Raw genomic sequence first — 21654 nt, forward strand, 5'->3', positions numbered from 1 at the left:
AAATTAAATGTGGGCTGAAATGCTGCAGACAAGTTTCCAAGCTCTAGAGTGAGCTTTTCCTCATATTTTGGTTGAAAATACATCGGTCACGTTTAGTTATGAAAAAGGCTAAAATAAAACCAAAGGTCTTTTATAGATGAAACAAGGTCGGTAAGAACAAATACATAAAGTCTTAAGATTTTCTGATCACTCACAGAATTTCCTTCCTACAGGGGCCTGATTCTGCAGCTGCAGACTGAGCATGGCTGCCGGATCAGGCCTTAAATTCAGTAACATAACATCCACATCTCTTTAGAATGTGTGCAGCTATCCACATGTGCAAGCAGCATCGCTGTTTTAATGGTCTCCGTCAGGTTGCTGCAGCTTTATCTCCTCTTCTCAATTAGTTAGGTGGGATAAGAAGTTTCCACCCCCTTTATTTCGTCCTCCAGTAATCCCCATTTCTAATCACCAGTGGCAGGCTATTGTCTAGCAATATGCTGAAAGACTCCTCTTGAAGATGACCTGCTGATTTGCTATCATGGGAATGTTCCAGAATGAGTGCAGTAGTTACTCCTCACCCACCTAGAGGTCAGACAAGACAGTTCAGAGGTGCAACCACCAACTAGTGGCTGAATGGAAGTTGTCCCTAGACTGCTTCTGAAATTTTGGAGGGCAAGCCGAGGGCTAGGGCTGAAATAATAAGAGCTATGCATGCACTCAGGTAGCCTGTCCCTAAGAGAGGCAATTTCTGAATTATTCAGAAGAAGATGAAAAAGTATAATAGCGACTACAGGCACATATATTTAAATAGAAAAGGTGCCCATGCCCTTGGATCACAAAGTTGAATGGGGACGAAAACTGAAATTTATTGCCAGAGCCAGATAGTGATGTGTTTAGCTGACTGCCCAGGTATTTTGCATGTAGAAATACACAAAACTAGAACTTGGTTACACTGAAATACAAGCAGTATATTCACATAGCTACATCCTTGCAGAGCAGCTAGTGACCCACCATCTCTCAATCTCTTCAGCATACTGGAAGGTTCACAGACCAAGATGCTCTTCCACAAGCACAAGGCTCAGAGGACAAACCGTGTAATCCAAATAATGTTTTTAGGTTTCATATTTTATGAACTAGGTGGAAACTGTATACATCATCGACAAGCAAGAAACTGTGAGCCCCAGCTTTTCCAAAGTGTATACCATCACTAGTGGAACATCAGATATCAGACCTTTAAATGGTCACCTGACTCTCACACCAGACAAACAAAGCCATTTCCTAGATGTTACTCATATACTAGGCCAGTTCCTGGATAGTCATTCTCAGTGAACTCCAATAAAAAAAAAATAAAGACGTGGCTGATCTTCCCAAATTCAAATCCAGATCCCAGCTTTTCCAACACGTGGGAGTGCTCAGATGTGGGGTTTCAATCATTCCTGCTCTATCTAATAGAGATAGGTAACCTTGGCACAATGTTTAGCTTGCCAAGGACAGCATTAAAATGAGCTTAACTGAGACATTTGCTTTAGCTGCAGGATAAAATAAGCAAAAGCAAAACAAAAAGCTGGGGGTGATTTTGCCACGACAATAGCGTTAGAGGAAAATTCCAGTTTTGATTTCCTCTGTGGGAATGCCAGCAGTCCTGTTTCATAAACTCTAGTGATTCATCACTATCCCAGGCAGCCAATCATTCGACAGGTCAAGTAGAAATGGGCTGTAGTGCCAGCAGCTCATGCTGCCCTGATAATGCATGTCATTCCAGGCATGGCGACATGCTCTCTCAACAGCTGCCATTTTCAGTTACCTTTTATACGGCTGACATACAAGTAAATGTGTTGGAAGCAGTAAAACAGTCATAGGAAAGCAAAGATAAATAGCACCTGTACTAGATAATCGCTAATGACATTAGAGAGCAGAGAATGATATGTTTTGAGAAAGAATTTCTGCCTTTCAAAACAACACTTTACTAGTGGTTTTTTTTTTTGACAGTGTGTTCAAACAAACACAGGGATTCATTTGGATATAACCGTGGGGGGGGTGGACCCCAAACTTCTCACCGTCCACTTGTGAGAAAAGCTTTTATATATCTTGAATTCAATGATGTTCACTTTAAGGAACACAATTGTTCTGTGAAGTGTGGGAATCCCAAAACACTCATGAAGAAAATTTTCTTTTCCCCTTTCAGCCTTTATTCCATATCACATAACTTAAATTCACAAATAGGTAATTTAATAACTGTCCTTTTAAATTAAGAGAAGCTGAATACCTTTCTACAGAACGAATGTGACTGGTATTTTAGAGGGCAGAGCAGTCAAAAAGCAATGATTTTTTTTAAGTTGCATAACCATACAGTAAAAAGACCCAGATAATAAACTGGTAAAGTGATACCCAATAAAGTTGCTGAAACAAGATTTCAGATGTACAGGGTTATCTATATTAATGTCTAGGTAATCTACAAATGAATGTTACACTGAGACTTTCTGGTTACTCAAAAGGCGTTCAGTTAGAAACTATTACAGAAAGCTCTTCAAGAGAGACTCAGTTGCCTCTTCTCATTTCCTCTATAGATATAAAATGCAAATGTTTTCTTATTTGAAAGAACCAGCCCCTCAAATGCCAAATGAAAGCCAAACTGCTCTCGATACAAAGTCCTCTTAGGCATCTTGCTTTCAGATTTCATCAACTTAGGAGTTTTCAGGGCTGTACGCAATGAACTTTCCATCAGCAGCATCTTCAGCTAATTAACCCTCCTGATTACAATAATTAGTATTGATTCACTCCTGAGTGACTTCTTAAGTATTCAAGCACAATCTACACTTGCAGTAAAAGTTCTAGATATGAATATTAACTGAATGTTGTCCTTTGTTTTTCAGCCACAAAGGTATAGTTTGCAATCTTACATACTTACATTTGATAACAAACACTTCAGTTTTATTTTAATATAACAAAAAGAATATTAACACATTTGATGTTAGAGATGGTAGTTCATGAATCTGAAGAAAATATAGACGACAACAGACTAATAAATAAATACATTACAGCTACGGTCTTCTTACGGCACTCTGATAAGCCATTTCCCAGGTTCACACACAAGCTAGTCTTGCTCTGCTAGGTTGGTCTAAGAACTGTAATTCCTTCTGGCATTACACTTGGTCATTGCAGGAACAAACAACTACTTACTGCAGTGTCTGAATTAGCTATCTTGTCACTGTTCCAGGAAGCGATGTTGACAAGTTTACCAACTTCTGGGTGCCACGTTGCTCTTTGAATCTCACCCATTCACAACCGGTTAAAGCTAAAGACACCTGAAGTATTATTGCCGGAGACCTCTAACCTGCAAATTCTTCTGAAACTAGGAACCTGTTTCACATCTTAGCTGTTAAAATAATTAAATAAAAGGCTAAAAGAGCAATGACCCAGTAAATATCCGCACAGGAATAAGATTATTATTTTAGGAGTTTTGTTTGTATTGCAAGTTTCAATTTAATGCGAATAAAGTATTATATGATGCCATTTGGAGTATACTGGACAAGATGAACACTGATTACATAGTCTATTTTCCTCTGCATTTTATCACTTGCACTGTACTAGTGGCAGTATGGTATGAACTCATTATGAAGTATGGGTTTAGAAACAGGTTTGGTAATTGAGATTCCATCAACCAAGGAAGCTGGATATGTTGTCCAGGTGACATGTTAGTGACTGATAAATTTGGAGAATTGCCATTCTGTCATTAGCACCCAGCTCTGGTGATTATTAAAGGGGTATTTACATTAAATCTGGAGCAGGCTATCACATACTTTCTTGCCTGATAATCTCAAGGGACCATGATAAGAGCAGCTGCTAGAATGCATTGCCGAAGTGAGGGTAACTCGACAAAAGATACCTCACTCCAGCTGCACAGTCCTAGGCAGAAAAGAACTGGCCCTGTGGGGACTAGTTAACACTTCTCTGGAAGGAAAACGTTCTTTTAAGGTACAAGGGGGAAAAGAGTGACTATAGCAGGCTTTGAGCATGATCTCGTTATGTTAAACACCATGCCTAACTTTTATGGTGATTGAGTGCAGTATATGTCCTGCAAGCAAACGTTTTCTATGTTACAACTTCTATTTTAAGTTAAACACATGCACTTTTCATGACTTGTCATTTTATCTTTTTATTCACCAAAAAAGAGAGTTATCTGTTCAGCTTGTTTTATCTCTAAATGGAAACAAACACCGTAAGCACAAGGGACTCTGAATGGCTCCAGTAAAATAATTTTGTTTAAATGTATGCTGCTAAGAGCTCTCTCTCAGCAATATGTCCTTATTTGTTAAGAAATCATTTACTCTCCTCTAAACATCGGTATGATTTCATAAAACTAAACACAAGGGAATGCAGTAAACGAAAACAAGCCCTTTAAAGAAACTGTTCTAAACAAAAGCCAAACAACGCAGCTGCATATCAATCTTTTCTATTAGTAAATCCACTCAGTGATTACATTTTTATTATATTAACAAGGCCAGGGATATCGTTAATTAATCTGTAAACTATTTAAAGACTTCAAGAGTTGTGGAAACTCCAGGCTATTGACGACATGATATCCCATTCAAAGTCTGTGCAGTTGTCCTGAGAAATGATTTAAAGATTTTTGGAAAGCTTGGCAAACAAGTTTCTTTTTATAACACTGTATTTTACGAGACTATAAGAGTACGTCTAAATCTAGAAACAAAAATGTCTTCAACACTCTAATCCTAAACAAGGTCTTTCTAAATAAATAGATGGATAATTCAAGGAATGTCATATGTATTCATTTGTTAGATTTTAGGACAGGAATCATCCATGTAAATTATTCGGCTTGACCTTAAAAATCCTAATGTAATACTAACAGTTGGATTCCAAAAATGGAAACTGGTATACATCTCTGTCTGCTTTATCATTTTTTGTAGCTAGTTTTCATTACCAAAACAAAATTTAAAAATAGTGGGCATCAACAGAACAGTCAAAGTTAAAATGATCAGACATAAAATATTGTAAACACATGTCCAGTAACCTTGAATTTGCCAGATGGACATCAGTGTTGTAAGCATTCAGAATCAGTAAGTTTTCTCTCTACAGTTAAAGGAGAAGATATCAATAAATCTCCAACTTAATGCAACAGACATAATTACATGATGCAACCCCCCCTCATTAACAGTGGATATCAAATTTTAAAACCCCACAAACAAGTGATACTACAACGCTTCGTACTATACAGTCTATACAAATAAAAAATAAAAAAATGGGCTGAGAAAGAAAAAAAAAAAAGCAGCCCCAGACATGCATTAAGCTAGTTTGACAGCTCCATTGTTCAGCTGTCCCATTGTCAGACCAAAAGATGCATTCAATGCTACAATGTCTGCTAGCAAATAAACAAAAGACTACATTTTTCAAAGCAGGCTGCCAATTCTAGCATAATTCTGTCTCTCTCCCTCTGAAAAAGGTGGCCGCCTCTTGCTCTCCACTACACTATGGTACGTTAAGAACACACACACATACATACATGTACATACAGACATTTTTTGAACAGCTTCAAGTGATCCGGATGAGGTAGATCATTCATGACTATTTATGTAGACTAAGTGAAAATTAAAAGTGGTACTTAGGGCACTAGCTCTAATATGGAGTCTCTTTCCATGTTTATTCCATACCCAATGCATAATAATGAATCAGGCAGAAATATTGCAAAGGAGATGATAAAAGAAGAACCAGCTTTCAGCTGTTTTTATATTTGTTGCCTGCTTTTCTTAATACATCAGTCATCAGACACGTTAAATGCAATTGTAACTCGTGGAAATGCTGCTTGCACACAGCGATGCCCCTCTGTCTTTTTTTTTAAGAATTTTTAAATAGGGAAACTACTTAATACAGAGCATGATTATAGTCACAGCGGGCCCAGACAACTAGAAAGCACACATTAAACAAAGGAGACAACATACCTTAAAAGCAGCTCCTCATTTCTCATAGTAACAGCAGATTTGGGACAGCGCATGCTTTCTGCACCGATATTCTCAACAAAAGCCAGTTCAGAAGTGCGCTCAAACATCAATGCCACAGTTGCTACTCACTAATGGCTACTCTTTCTCTCTCTAGTCAGACGCTGAGTGGTGGAGCAAAGGGGCCCCTGCAGATTCACTAAGCAGAAATAATCCTCTCTGACAAGTTATGTTGTCTGGGCATATTTTACATTAATGCACTCTGCTGCCTATAGGGGTCTTGTTTGCGTTCACTATTGCCTGGCTGGTGTTAGCTCTCCTAATTACCATCAAAAAAATTAGTAACCTCCCCACCCTTCAAAAAAAATTAATGAGTTTTCTATTCTGTTTGGTGAAATGAAAATATGAAATGCATCTTTTGTTTGCCTTGTGAATTATCAATATTGCAGCACACGGAGGCTGTGGCTGGATAGGCTTGTGTGCTTTAAGGGATTTTGCTTAGGCTCTCGTTCTGGGGCTTTGGATTCACAGTAGGATTTCTCTCTCTCCCCCTCATTCCCCGCCCTGTTCGAGGCTGAGTGGCTTTACAGGACCTACTAGCCCTGATCAGAGAAACTGAGGATTGTTGACTTGAGAGTTTAGGGATCTTTTGAGAGTTTTTAGTTTGCTTTTGCCATTTCCTGCTGGACACAACTCCTCTGCAGCGTTAGCACATGACCTAGCTCAGCTGCACCGGTGACTATGTGGATGTGCAGCTTTTACAGACATCTCTGCACACCCATTAGGGGTTGCATTACAAACTATTTAATTGCTTACAGCCCTGAAAACTCCTAAGTTGATGAAATCCGTGAAAGAGGCCACAGAGTCACATCTGTAAGGCAATTAGGGCCAAAAGCTATTCCCACTGAAGTCAATGGGTCCCTCGCTATTGACTTCAATAGAAACAGTGGCCCTTAATCACTAGTCTCCAATGGGGTCAAAATGAAGTGTACTTTCATGTCTAGACTCATTCATGGCATCGCTGGAGAAACCTCTATACCTCATCTCTATCTCATGTATTTAAGGTCTTCACCAGATATGTAGATAAGTGTTTCCCCCGCCCCCCCAGCCTGCTAAGACATTAAGAGACTGATGCTCATTCACTCTATAGCCTCTTTACACCACTCTGGCAGTGTAAATAGATCTTAAAGTGGGCACCAATTCCATGAAGTCCCCTTTATGCTACCAGAGTGGTGTGAAGAGCTATTGGGGTAAATGAGAATCAGACCTCAAATACAGAATTATTTGAAGGGCCCGATGTGTGCCTTGCACACTAAGCTAAAGACAGACTTGAATCTCAAACTTTCCCAAAATTCGTGTGTGTTTTGGTTTATGATTTTTCCTGGGAGTCCCCCTTTTTATACCACACATCGGTATCTTATATGAACTACTCGCTAGTGTATCCCTGTTTACAGCTGAACAGAATTTCACAGTTGGAGGATTCCCTTACTGAGTTTGGTGTTACTGGTTAGGTTTGGTCTCATTGGTGGGTGGGAGAGGGGATTGGGGGCCCTCGGGAAGAAGTCATCAACCCAGCAAATATGATGGTGGGTTTTCACCTTCAGTGAAAGGAGAACATGACACTATGGTGGGCAAAGGTTTGTCCTTAGATTTGTACGTAGCGCTAGTCTACTGGGCGAGTTATTGCACAGCAAGCTGGGGTGCTGTAGATTCATACTCTGGCTGGTCAGGCAGTAACTTGCTGTGCAGAAAAGCCCTTACACACTGTAAACTCATTGGGGGCAGTGACCGTCTTCTTTGTTCTGTGTTTGCACAATCGGGTCCTCTCTGACTGAGGCTTCTAGGCACTACTGCAAAACAAATAGTGCATTTTCACTGTTAAAAGTACATACTCCAAAGTGCACTAAAAGGCATTGCATTTAGCTTCTACTGAAAATCCATGCAGCAGTCATGAGAATTGGCTGGGACAATGCTACGCCACCATGACAAGTCCTGCAACTCAAACCCCAAACACTAAATCCTAAAACACTAGCTCCAGTACTGCCATTTCAGCCTGTGGTGACTAGTGCTTTAGATTCACTGGCGCCTTAGATTCTCTCTCCCCCACACTGAAGGTGAGGTTCTGGGCTCTGTACTGGTGCACCAATGCTTTCCATCTCCAAATCACTTTTGCCTGCTGTATCCTGTCATGACGATTGGGTTGGTCCAGACCAGCCTCAGACTCATAAGATTGATGTTTGGAGTACTACAAGCTCTGGGGTATGTGAGAGAATGCACAGCTGAATGGTGAATGTCAGGCACTGGCTGATAAACTGCTACAATTGTCCAAAAACATGGGAGGAATCAGCATCTTAAGACGCTATCGGCTGAAAGTACAATGGTTTCTTTTCGGGACTGAGTAAAATGGCTTCTGCAGAGTCCTTTGGGCCTAGTTATGGAATCAACGCAGCTTGCGTTGGGTAGCTGACTGAACATGGTGTTGGGAAATCCTTGATCAGTTCTGCTCCTACATGGAAGGAAAAGTAGCAGTTATGGAAAATGAAATCTAAGGATTTTGAAAGGGCTCATCCACAGGGTAAAGAAAGCAAAAGCAAAAGCAAAAACCACTAAGTGGTAACACTAAAAGACAAAAACAACCCATTTTTCTATCATACAAAATGAAATGACTGACATAGCAACATCTTCAGTGGGATCACAGCTGCTGAGGATGAGTGGAATTGTGATGTCTATTACCTTTCCATTGCAAGACATACTAAACAGGAGTGCCTTTAAAATAATATGGCTTAAGGGAAGATTAAACCAGATGCACTGGGCTATCTGGTTTCTGTCAGGATGAAATCCCAGGTATAAAATTTAAAGGTAAATACAACACTTAATACTAACATTATAAGAATATAAGAATGGTCATACTGGGTCAGACCAAAGGTCCATCCAGCCCAGCATCCTGTCTACCAACAGTGACCGATGCGAGGTGTCCCAGAGGGAGTGAACCTAACAGGCAATGATCAAGTGATCTCTCTCCTACCATCCATCTCCACCCTCTGACAAACAGAGGCTAGGGACACCATTCCTTACCCATCCTGGCTAATAGCCATTAATGGACACATCAGATCACACATATGCAACTTCTACATATATACTGTAGATTCTTATACACAAATATATGCAGTGGTAGCCATTAAAAGCTTTACAACTCCTTTAGTTAGTATTTAATATAACTACAGGACTCCTAGAAATTATGTAAGCATTTCCCATACTAATTATACTGTGCTGCATAAACTGAATGCTGTGGCAATGTTAATTACTTGCAAGGGCTTCATGGCGACCAGCATAAAGTCAATGGAGCAAGGATGATTTATACCAGCTGAAGGACTGGCCTATATTCTGTAACTTCCCCTTGGATTATTTTTAACCATTCAGATTGCTTAAGAAAACAACAGAATTATCATATGTCCAAAACAAACTGCTACTTCCCTACAAAGAGGCAAAATAGCATGCGGAGGGCACCAGTCTATATCTGATCACATACAGAGGAAAGATGGTCTAGTGGCTAGAACATCCGCCTAGGATTTAGGAGACCAGGATTCAAGTCCCTGTTCCACCACAAATTGCCCCTGTGGTCCTGAGAAAGTCACTTAGCTTCTCTGTGCCTCAGTTTCCCATATGTAACATGGAGGATAATAATAGCACTGCCCTACCTCAACAAGGTGTTGTAAGGTAGGGCATTAAAGATTGTGAAGTCCTCAGCTACTATAATAATGGAATCAGCCATATCAGTGCCTAAGATAGTGTTCTGTCTATCTAACACCTTCCCATAAGAGGAACCTTCAACTCCAGCCAAGGCCAGATTGTGCGCTGTTTTGTGTTGTCATTTACTCCTGTGTAAAATGAACACAATGATACCGTAAAGAGCTACAATTCTGATGTGACAACATTTTACACCCATTTTGCACTAGTTGAAGTGACTATGCAAGGTTTCAGGCAGCAGGTAATCAACATCCCACTCAAAAAAGAGTAACATGGCTGTTCTTTCTGGCATGTCTCTGGGCACAAGAGTTGGAAGATTCACCTGGGTTCTACCACCATCAAGAGCAGCCAGCTGCTTCCTCTGAAGTCTCCCACTGATGGGAGCCACTCTGAAGGCCTGAAGTCTTTGTGCCAATAAGAACTTCAGAGTAGAGCTGGCTGAACGTTTTTGGCATAAAAACAAAATGAAGATTTGCGGTGACTAAAACGTTTCAGAAATTTTGCCAAATTGTTTTGGTTAAAAAAAAGCATTTCAGTTTTTTTTTTGGGGGGGAGCGGGGAAATTATTATTTTTTCAATTCAAAATTGAAATGAAAGGTTTCATTTGATGCAAAAAAAAAATTCTCTCTCCGGCTTTCTGGTTTGCCAAAATCTCTTTGGAAAATTTTTTGTTTTGAGTTCACCTGAAGCTATTTTTTCCCCTAATTTTTTGGGACTGCCAGAAAACTGAAAACCTGCTCTTTGCACCACTGTACTTCAGAGCAGAGGGACTGATTCTGCTAGCACTGAACTCAGCGGGATTTTTCCATATGTCCTCACTGGGAGAGGAACCACAATGTTTTCTTTGTGAAGTCTTTATGTGCCAATATTTTTTAAAAAAATTTCAAATCATAAACGATGGGAGGCAACATGGCCCAGTAGATAGGACAATGAGCTGGAAGTCATGAGACCTGCATTCTATTCCTGGCTCTGCAACTGACCTGTGTGCAACCTTGGGCAAATCAATTTGCCTCTCAATGCCTCAATTTCCCCTCCCACATTTTGTTTATGCAGTCCATTTAGGTTGGAAGCTCTATGGCATATGGATTGTCTCTTCCTGTATGTTTCTCAGCAGAATCGTGCCCTGATCTCAGCTGGGGTCTCTTTGTATGGCTGTGTACAAATAAATACTAATAATCCAATTTTTTTTCTTGGGGACAATAACAGAAAAAATTGCTCTCCAATTAAAACCTTTGCTATCAGGCAACGTATCCCAACCTCAGAATTTACTTTTATCCTAGGGCAATATTTTCTGGTATTTTAATCTAAGGCAATCACTACTATCATGCATATGCCCACAAGTTGATACCTTTCTTCAGTCCTACGGGACACAATCAGAACATTGCAATGCAAAGATATATTTTCTGATCAAAGCGTTTCTGGATACAACTTCATGATGAAAACATCTAAACCGTATTCCTTTTACAGCACTTGTAGGACATAAGCTCATCTCATAAGTCCATGGAACTCCACCCTGAAAATAATGGAGCACGCACAAGAGACAGAAACGGTACTGGTGCATTTGCAAACTATACATGCCTGCAGTTGCTAGGATTGCCATCTTTATGCTAAGATGAAACACCCCAGCTGAAGGAGGCATATTTTCAAACTCCTGTGGTAAAAATGAAGCAAAGGGAAATAGGACCATGGTCCTCTAGTGTAAAAACACAGGATAGAGGAATGGAACTTCCCAGTCTCAGATTTGGCATTAACTTTTTAGGGCCTTGGGCAAGAGTTTTAGCTTCTCTGTCTACTTTTCCTATATAAAAAATGGAAGTGACAATATTTAATGACCTGCAAAATGCAGGTCAGACTGGGTGATGTAAGAAATTTTTGCTAGCCTTACTGTATGTGTATGAGCTTCACATGGGGTATGGTGAAGATTAAATAATGTACGTAAAGCACTTGAGAGATGTAAAGTGCCGGGTAAATGATAAGAATAATTATTAAGGCGGTAGGAGAAGATGATTTGTTTTAAGTTTCCTACCACAGCTGGTGCCAGTGGTCCTGCTGCAGCTCTATGTCTGTTTGTGAGAAGAAGCATTCTCCCATTCGACAGAGCTGACGCAGTGCATCTCAGCAGCTGGAGGACAGAGGCACCAGAAGGAACTAAAAAAAGGTTTCTTAGATCATGTGCTTCAGTACTCCTTTTGCACCAGTTTAAAAAAATAAGGTGAAGTCATGGCAAATCACCATTTTCAACATGATAAATCAGCACATTTTAAAGAAAATTCTGGACTTGAAACAGATAATAACTGGCTATGTTGTGATTTCAGACATGCCCCCCTCGGCAAAGTAAATAATTTATTTGGAAGGGTCTACATATCATAATAGCATCCAACCAGCAGCTAAAAAAAAAAAAGTAGAAGAAAGCAGATCAAAGGCACAAAGAGAAATAGCTGGGACAAACAGATGCATCTGAGAGATGACAACTTCCAGTTACAGTCTGTGACTTAAAATAGAAACTAAACTAAACTGTCTTTGAAATAAATAGAACACTGCACATCCTAAACTAGGGTGTCTTTATTTTTAGCCGGTTGCAACTCCTATGTTGGCACTTTTGGCTCTGCCATGTACGATATTGTAAACCATGTGACATTGCGTGATCAGTGTACTTACATATGTAGCTATTCATATTCACTCAGATTAATGTAAATACTGTATACCTGGTGGAATGGATGGCACACATGCGGGCAATAATATGTATGAGGGTTTTATGATTTCTCATCAATTTAGATTGAAATTAGAAATAAAACAATAATACATTCTACTCTTCTGTTGTTCCTGTAATCTGGAATGATCTCTCTCTCTCTCTCTCTCTCTTACTATGGTAGTGCCTAGAATGAAGCCCCAGGGCGTTAGGCGCTGTGCAGAGTAGTAGACAGTCCCTGCCCTGAAGAGCTTACAATATGAATAGGCAAGGGTGGGGGAAGGGATATAATGCACAAGCAAAGTGAACAATGTGATGGAAGCAAATGACGTTAGCTCCAGAGATCTACATACAAATGAAAAAGACTGAAGGCAAACTCCTACTGACTTGGGGAAGCTGATGGGTAGCTGAGGACTCTGGAATAAATGACTGCTATAATTCTAGGATATAAGACTTTGAAGGAAGAAGATGAAAGTTTTTAGACATACGGTATATTATATACTATATATGCACTGAAAGACTAAAAGAAAAGGAAAATTATCAATTTCTATACAGTTACCATAAAACAAAAACTGATTAAGAACTACAAGAAAAAACGTAAAAATTTCATGATCAAGCAACTATAAACACTTGTTTCAGTAACTTTAATCTTTGACTAATTAATTCCACTACATGCTATAAAATAATAATCATTCACTTTTGCAATTCTTTAAATGCTGTACATATTTGTTTAAAGCATTTGGAGTGATTAAACAGAAAAATTGCCTGGTATATAAATCTTCAGTTTGATTTCAAGTGCCTCTCTCCTGATATCATATAGTTAATATTTTTGCCCAAACCGAAATTTGGCTAGCATTTTCAAAAGTGGCTAATGATTTTGAATGCCTCCATACTTTTTGGTGCTCAACCTGAGTCATATTAAAGGGACGGATTTTCAGCTATTAGGTGCTCAGCATGTTTTGAAAATATCATGCCTCTTTTAAGGTGTCTAAAGTCGGGCACCCAAAAAATGGAGATACTTAAAATCAGTCATCACTGTTGAAATTCTTGGCCAAATTTAGATGTTGTTGTGCTAAACGTTCCTTGATCTATCAGAGCACAGGTTTTTAAACCGCAAAGATCCCGATGTCAAACGTGCTACTATGAACGACAGGTTTAATTTTTATATATAACAAACAAGGGAAAACATTGCTCAAGACATGAAGTGGCCAAGCTCTTGAGCATGTGTAAATCGGTGTTGTTCCATTGATAACAATTGTGTTAAGCCCAAAGACACCAGCTGAAGATTTGGCCCCAAATCATAAACAAACTGTGATCTTGATTCTACGAGGTGCTGCGTGTCCTCATCTTTAACTGGCGTTATCTGATGCTAAGGGCCATCAGCACTGTCCAACACTTACAGACTTTATCCTGCCCCAGGGATTTGTCTCCTTGTGATGCTATAGCTGTGGAGACTTTGCAGAGCCTTGCAGACTGTATGGCCAGTCCTTCTAGGAACTAGCCGTGTAGTTTTGCTCAATGTTCCCACCCCCCCCTTCCAAAGCTACTGGGCTCATCAGTATGACATAAGGAAATAAGCTTAGCATGTCCACAAAGGTCTTGAGGAGAGGAACAGGTTGGTTGTTCTCTGGCAAGGAGAACATGTGCTTCAGGCTGCACATCTCCAGGGCCAACTCCTCTGAGATGCAGTTCGGTCAGGGACATGAAATGTCATACACCCTCCTCAGAAATCCTGACACCCAAGGACTGTAGAATATTCCTCTCTCTCTCCCTATTTTCCATAGTGCACATATGGGCAGGTACCATTGTGAGAAGCTCCAGAAAAGGACCTAGACCTATAGAAGGGGTGTTGCTCTGGAGTAAAAATCCATGATGTCAGAAAAGGAAGAAAACCGAATCTAAACAGAGAGTATACAAGAGGAAACTAGTCACTTACACAAGTTCCTTCCACCCCAAAGGTGTGCAAGACACTGCTGTAGATCTGGAGGAAGGGATGTACTTGCCAGCTGCATACTTAAGTTCTTGAATCAGTTAATCCACTGCATAGTCACTATCTGCAGCCTCTACATTGCAGAAGACAGCATGTATGTTCAGCTGGACAGAGCCCTTAGGTGTTAGCAGTGTTACCATCTGCTGCAGGGAAAACAACACCTGCAAGGTCTTAACAAGGAAAAGGCAAGGGTTCTGTTAAAAATCTCTTAATTTAATATATAAATGCCTTAAGTGATTTCTAACTACACCATACTGATCTGTGCCTTAAACATTTCCTAATCCTGCCCTGCCACTTTTCTTGTCTCCTTTAAGAGCCCAATCCTGAAAGCTGCTCAGCATCTTCAATTCCACCTCAGCACTCTGCAGAGACAGCCCCCCCGTAAATTGTTATATGTGAAAATCCACACCAAGTTAATTTCTTGCTGACCTTGTGCTGATTAATGCAAATTAAATTTCATGCTAATTGGCTGGAGTGGCTCACATAAAGACCAGAAATGCTTCTTTTTGCTGGTGGTGTTGAAATATACTCCTGAGATTTGTTCAATAGTTTTAGAAAAATTATTATTAGTTTTATAGCATCCTCATAAAGGCAAATCTGCATAGAATGTCTTATAGAAATAACAAGGAAAAATAAGCATTCCAAAATGGCATTTTCCACTTCTGATCCAACATTGCAGAAACCCCACTTCCACCTCAAGGGATGAATTTTATGGCTCATTTAGAGCCCAAAGTTCCCAGATGCATTTTATAAAACCTTGAGCCAGTTTTGTTATAGCCTTCACTCCTTAACAGCCTAGCTCTTGTCAGAGAAGCATAGAGTCACCTGATTTCTGACATCTGACTTGATAAGGGGGGTATGGTAAACAGGGCTGGATATTTTAGATCCTACAATTCTCTTTACAACCAGAAGATAAAATGAGCAATTATTTCATCTAGTGATGCCAGGCAGAGGACTTTGACAAGGGGCTGAGTATCAATTTCCAGGATAGAAATGTTACTGTGGCATTATAAGTGTCAGTAGGTCCAAATCCCAGATATGAGTCCTGACACTATAATGGCTCATTGTGGTTTTGTCTGGCAATTGACTTAGCATCAAATGGACCAGCAGGTATTGCTCAGCCTTATGGGAGCATCTGCAGTGTCTGACATTTGAAGTATGAATGCATTCACTTTCAGCATCAGGGAGAAGATTGGACTCGTATCATGAAGCTAAAATCATTATAATGCCCAAGAAACAGTTTCTTCTTCTTCTCTCTGCAATCAAGGAGCACATTTCATCTGAAGATCTCAAAACGCTTTACAAAAATTAAGTAATTAAGCCTTGCAACATGCCCCTCGGGGCTGGTAAATATGATTCTCTCCATTTTACTGAAGGAGAAGCTGTGGCACGGAAAAGTTATATGAGTTGTTCAAGGTCTCTCTCTCTCTCAAGAGAGAGAGAGAGAATATCAGGGCTGAGAATAAACCTCTCTGAAATATTCATCTCATTCAGATAACATTCTGCCACTAATCTGTACTTGGTCACTCCCCATTGTCACATTCATCCTAATCATTCCAAAATAACAGACACAGTGATACAAACACCATTGATACAATGTATATGGTTTACTTACTGCTGTCACCCGTCACCACCCAATGCCCCATCTCCACGGTATACCCTTGTATATCGGACACATTTGCTTTTAACACTTGTGTACTGCCAAGAATTCTGCTCAACTTATACAAAATGTTAGTAACTAAATTTAAAAAGACCCTAAGTCAATATAACACCACAGCTCAAATATTGGTTACGCTAAATTAACTGCCGCCTAAAGAAGACTCTGTCCTTGAGTTGTAGCCCTCTCCCCACCATTCTTCCATTATGAGTTGGTGTCTAGCCCCGTAACATCACTGTAATGTCTGTTTCAACGAGATTCTAAATACCTACAAGGGAGGGGCCTCATCTTAATGTTGACTTCTACAGAATCAAACATGCAAATAGCTTTGTTACAAACCATAAACAAGGAAGCTGCAAGAGTCCGAACTCCCAATCCAACCGAATCACAGGGCATCAATCCCGCCTACTTTAAATAGGGATTCTACAACAGTGTGTAGAAGGGTTAAGAACCTGTGCCTCAAAGCACAGATTTTCCAGGTTAGACGCATAAGTGCACCCGGTGACCATGTGAGAAAGGAATGACCTAAAGGGCCTGCTCTGTGGTATAATAGCTGAATACTTTCTCCCTCCCTTCCCTCCCCACAGCCTGTCTCAAACAGAGATTCTTCTGTCACATTCTGTTAAATGCTGTGTGATGATTCTGTCATTAGGATTACTCTGTAGGACAGACAGCTTGGAGACTGCCAAATTCATTAAAGATCTTCAGTTGGACTTCATGGGGCCTTTCACATACCCTGAGCAAACAAATACTCTTTGTGCTTGAGAACAAAGGGAGTTTTGACCCTTTTCTTTGATGTCAATCACAATTTGAGATTAATGATGTTGTTTCATATATGCCCAAGTTACACACACAAACCCCCGTCAGACTCTCAGTGTTCACAGTACACTTCAAAAAGGCATACAGCAAAAAACGATGTTAACAATCAGCCTCAGAAAAGAAAGAAGTTCTTGGCACGTGAGTGCATTTCACTCATACAACTGAAGAAACCACCATAGGGAACATATGCTGGGACAGTATTTTCTTAGTTACTGTTATGCCTTATAAGTGCTGGTTACGCAGAGTGGCTATGTATCCAGTAAATGCCTGTTCATGGATTGGAGCATTGCAGGCATTGCCCCATTCAGAATCAAGGGAAAAATAAATGCAGCTTCTTCCCAACTGAATGCGACATTCACAGCTGCTTATGTAAATGAAGTGCCTCCATTTTCCTGGTTGAGGCTGTGTGTGGAGGCACTTACACTAACACTGCAGCAGACACAATCCTGCATTCCCTACAACCTCCCAGCTCCTATGGGGGAGCTTCAGGGAGCAGAGGATTAAAGTTCCCATCGTGTGTGGTGCAAATTCCAGAAGGGGGCTCCAAAGCTGTAGCAAGAGGACTTCGTGGAAGATGGACACTGCAGTGAACAGCTCGGAAACAGAGTGCTCTTAATTAACGAGTGCACAGTAAGCTAAGCCAGGCTTACTCTGTGCTGCCTGAAGTTTTGACCAGGAGTTGTCAATGGATGGCTGACCCTGTATGAATAAAATATCCTCACCCCACCCCTAGATTGTCCCATACCAGAGACCATAGGAATAAGGAGAAAAGGAAAGGCGTTGTGTCACAGCTCAGTACATGATGATGGAATGAGTGGTATCATGGCAGCAGTTTGGAAAGGAAAAGTTAGTGTCTGGGCTGTGAGTCTGATTTTCACAAAGTGAGTTGTGTTTTCCTCTGAAAATCAGTTACGTGCAAATACCACAAGCCATAACCTGTCTTTGACAGACTGCTTGAATTATTGTGTTATTTAGTCTTTTATTCCAACACCTATTGTAATCTTTCGATAGGACAAGAATTTTACATTTCTCATTTAACATAATAGACTTTAATAAAGGACATGGTTCCTCTTGATAATTTGCAAATCATTGCTGCGTACTGAATATGATGCTAGGTGACTGTTAGAGTTTCCACAGGGTATCAAAGGAAAACGAAGTCCCTTCATTCAAAGAAATGCTACAACACATCACATTAATTTGGAAGACTACTGCACCACATTACAGAGCACGTCACACCTATAGCAAGAGAGATAAACACCAGGAGGGCACCAGGGAGAAGTCTGTGAAATTTAGTAGCAACCTGAATCTCACCCAATCCAATGTTTAATTTACACACATGTGCATTTATTTTGCATTTACACCTCTGTCTTCTCCAGTCAGAATAGAAGTGCTGAAATACTTTGGAAAATGCTGCTCTCATGGTATTTCAGGCCCAACTAGAACCTAGAAAGCTCCTACAAAACACCTCGTCTCATGAGATATTCTTTGCAATTTTGCAGACCCAAGATATTTGGATAAGGTGCTCAGATACCACAGCCATGGGCACAGTGTAAAAACCTCAACATATAAAGCACCTGAACTTTTGGGTTCTTTTGGGTGTTGCCAGAGTAAGTAAACAAATAAATAATCATCTGATGCAAATCTCCTAACCTTTCGATGTTTGACCATCATCGCTACAGAGGGGACTACTCATTCAGTCATTCATTCAGAAGTACTATTTGCTACACACACTTTGTAGTCCCAACAGCAAATAGTCTCACACTAAATAGTAGACTCACTAAATAGTATCACATAATGTTGCACACTGAGTAGATGTGATTTATGCCTTATTACAGGTTGGAGAAAGAACACACTTTCCTGATCTCCTTTAAGATGTAAATTATAAAGCAAGTCTCACCAGGTGATGTGTGCTGCCATGGCTTGGGACTGTACTACTTATGTTTAATGCACAATAGTATTGTAGTTAAAATTAGGATGCATTAAATAATGAAACAACTGTGAAAACATTTTCCAGAGAACACAAGCAATAAGGAAGTGGACAGGAGCAAGGGTAGTGGGCAAGAGATCTGTTTCCACAGTTAGGAGGATCTTAGTAAGAGTGTGCAAGCACCTATCTGACACTGTTTACCATGATGCTTCTATTTCACAGGGGCTCTCTGATTTGTATACTTCACATATTTTAATACTGTACTATATCATACCTAGCTGGACATTCATTGGTATAATCTAAGGCAAAGGTTTTTGAATGGTGGTCTATGGACCCAGGGGCGGCTCTAGGAATTTCGCTGCCCCAAGCAGTCATGCCTGTGGGAGGTGCACCGGAGCCACGGGACCAGCAGACCTCCCGCACGCATGACTGCGGAGGGTTCGCTGGTCCGCGGCTCTGGTGGAGCATCCGCAGTCATGCCTGCGGGAGGTCCACCCGAGCCGCGGGACCAGCGATCCGTCCGCAGTCCTGCCTGCGGGAGGTCCACTGGTCCCGCGGCTCTGGTGGACCTCCCGCAGGCATGACTGCGGAAGGTCCGCCGGAGCCGGCTGCCACCCTGCCGGCAAAATGCTGCCCCAAGTGCACGCTTGGCGCGCTGGGGTCTGGAGCCCGCCCTGTATGGACCACTAGTGGTCTGCAGAGAACTTGCTGCTGGTTCACGGGAACTGGCTCCTCCTTATTTCCAGTTTCTAAATTGCACTAAAACAATCAAGTGAAGAGATATTAATTACTGCAGTTGCTACAGGGATTTTAGAATTAGAACAGGAAAAGCTCTTGTGAATGAGAGGGGAGATAGTTCATGAGACAGCCTTTGTAGTCAAATAGAGTTTACACTATGAAAAAAAGTCAGAGAACCTCTGATCTAAATAACCTGCTACAACTATACAACCTGCCTTGTTGGTAGCTGGAAACTCATGAGGTTTGCATCTTCTTTTCTTCTACCTTTTAGGTTTATTCTTGAAACAGAAGAAGGCTGGTCCAAAGCCAATTGAAGTCAATGGCCATCCTTGCACTGACCTGTGGGCTTTGGGTCAGGACCTAAATGATGCTGCTGGTGCTTTAGTAATAGCAAAAACAAGTTTCTTAAAAGAGATGAGATTCACAAGGCTACATATGATCATCATCTAAATTGATCATTGCTAAATACTGTACCTTTTCCTGGAGGTTAGGACCCCACTCACTTATGATAGCATGATACTCAGTCACAGCAGATGGATGTTGGCATCCAAGAATCAAAACTGAGCATCTTTAAACACCGAAGTTTGGATTCTCACTCAAGAGAGACCAGTAGACTACCCCTGGGGCATATGTGCTCATCATTTAATGAAGCTCTGGGTTGGATTAACTGTCAGAACTAAAACGAAAAGCTTACCAAGGTTAAAATACAACTGCACTCCATTGGAGACTAGTGATTAAGGGCCACTAAAAATAGCAGCCAAGACACAGTTGCACAGGCTTCAGTATGGGATGTAAAGGCCTTTGGTTACATACTGACGTTGCTAGCCCGTACTGAAGCATCCGTGTACCCAAGCTAGAGTCACACCTCCAGCTGCAGCGTAAACATACCTGTAAGTCACCTTACTGGGAAACAGTTAAACAATAGGCACGATTAATGAAAGCTCAGTTGTCTGCCTCTTTGTCAAACAGGCCAAAAACAACTCCACAGACCTTCCCAGGGCTTTACAGTTTTATTTATCTAATATGAACCATTTGGCAAAGCCCTGTTCAATGAGCTTTTGCCTACAGACAAGGTTTCATAGAGCATTTATAAGAACAGAGCAGTATTTCATATTCTTCCCAGCACAGTTCAACTTCACTCCATTTAAAAGTTCTTTGAAGCCCTTGACCTCTGCTATTCTGAAACATAAGCCCAGGAAAACCTATTTTTGACTCCGGTTATGATATTCCGCTGCTCCCAGAAAATTCTCTATGCAGCATGAGTAGATCAAATTATTTTCATTACATCTTTTGGTCGCAAAGAATAGCGAGACATAATTAGGCAGCTAAATAGCAACAGTTTCCTTCTGGTATATTTGCTACAGCTAATTTTGATAATAAGACCCATAATTGTTTTATGCTCATTCAATATGCTAAATTTACCGAATACAAAAACCCATCAGAACTTTTACATGAATTTTTGATTTGTTTCTAGAGGAATCAATATCATTAATCAGAAGAGGAATGCGGAATCAGAGGATGATAAATCTCCTTTGGATTTATTTGACTTTCATATTTATGGTTTGGATAAGGTTATTATTAAGGAATTTTCAAGCTGTGATTGAGAGAGGGGAAGAAATGGGCTGGGAAGCACTGAACTCAAAAATACCATGCTATTGTGGATTTCTGCAGAATTTCTGTAAATTCTTTAGGTTCTGCAGACTTAAATATGGCAAGGGTGCTCTAAATAGATGCATATTCCCCAATCACCAGACTACTTGACGTCTAATCTCTAGATTATCAAACTAATACTTTTGAGAACAAGGTTAAGATAAAAAATATGGGGCATAGAGCTGATGGGATTTTCTATGTTTGGCACTGGTATTTTTTTGCTTCTGAAGCATCAGAGCAACATTCATGCAGACTACAGTTGTCTGTTGTACATCTAGCTGCCCTGAAAAAACATAGCTACTGTTTTCTATTTGAGCTACAATTCTATGACTCAATATATGGTAACAGGTGAAATATCCTAGATAAAGAAAAGCGTCCAATTTTTTACAAAGCCAGTGTTGCCCACATTGCTTCTTACATTTTTTGATGGGATAAGGTCAATGCCCATTGGCTACATAAGAATTCCATCAGTGTGGCTATTGTCATAGTAACGTTTAAACT

At 40.4% G+C, this 21654-nt stretch overlaps 1 protein-coding gene across 10 annotated transcripts in view; it reads right to left on the reverse strand.

Moving 5' to 3' along the window:
* CELF2 (CUGBP Elav-like family member 2) overlaps positions 1–21654 on the reverse strand; it is a 440299-nt gene that overhangs the window by 294846 nt on the left and 123799 nt on the right. For 7 of the 10 annotated variants that reach the window (XM_039519503.1, XM_039519496.1, XM_039519494.1 and 4 more), the window contains exon 1: positions 5940–6089. The exons of 2 other annotated variants lie outside the window; for them this stretch is intronic. In XM_039519503.1, coding sequence (XP_039375437.1) covers positions 5940–6046 — 107 coding nt within the window. In that variant the 5' untranslated portion in view covers positions 6047–6089. Of the gene's footprint in view, positions 1–5014; positions 5074–5939; positions 6090–21654 lie in introns of those variants that run through there. One more of the 10 variants, XM_039519485.1, reaches the window with a different exon arrangement.

Source organism: Mauremys reevesii, linkage group 1 (genome assembly GCF_016161935.1).
Source record: "Mauremys reevesii isolate NIE-2019 linkage group 1, ASM1616193v1, whole genome shotgun sequence".
In the NCBI taxonomy this organism is placed as follows: Eukaryota; Metazoa; Chordata; order Testudines; family Geoemydidae; genus Mauremys; species Mauremys reevesii.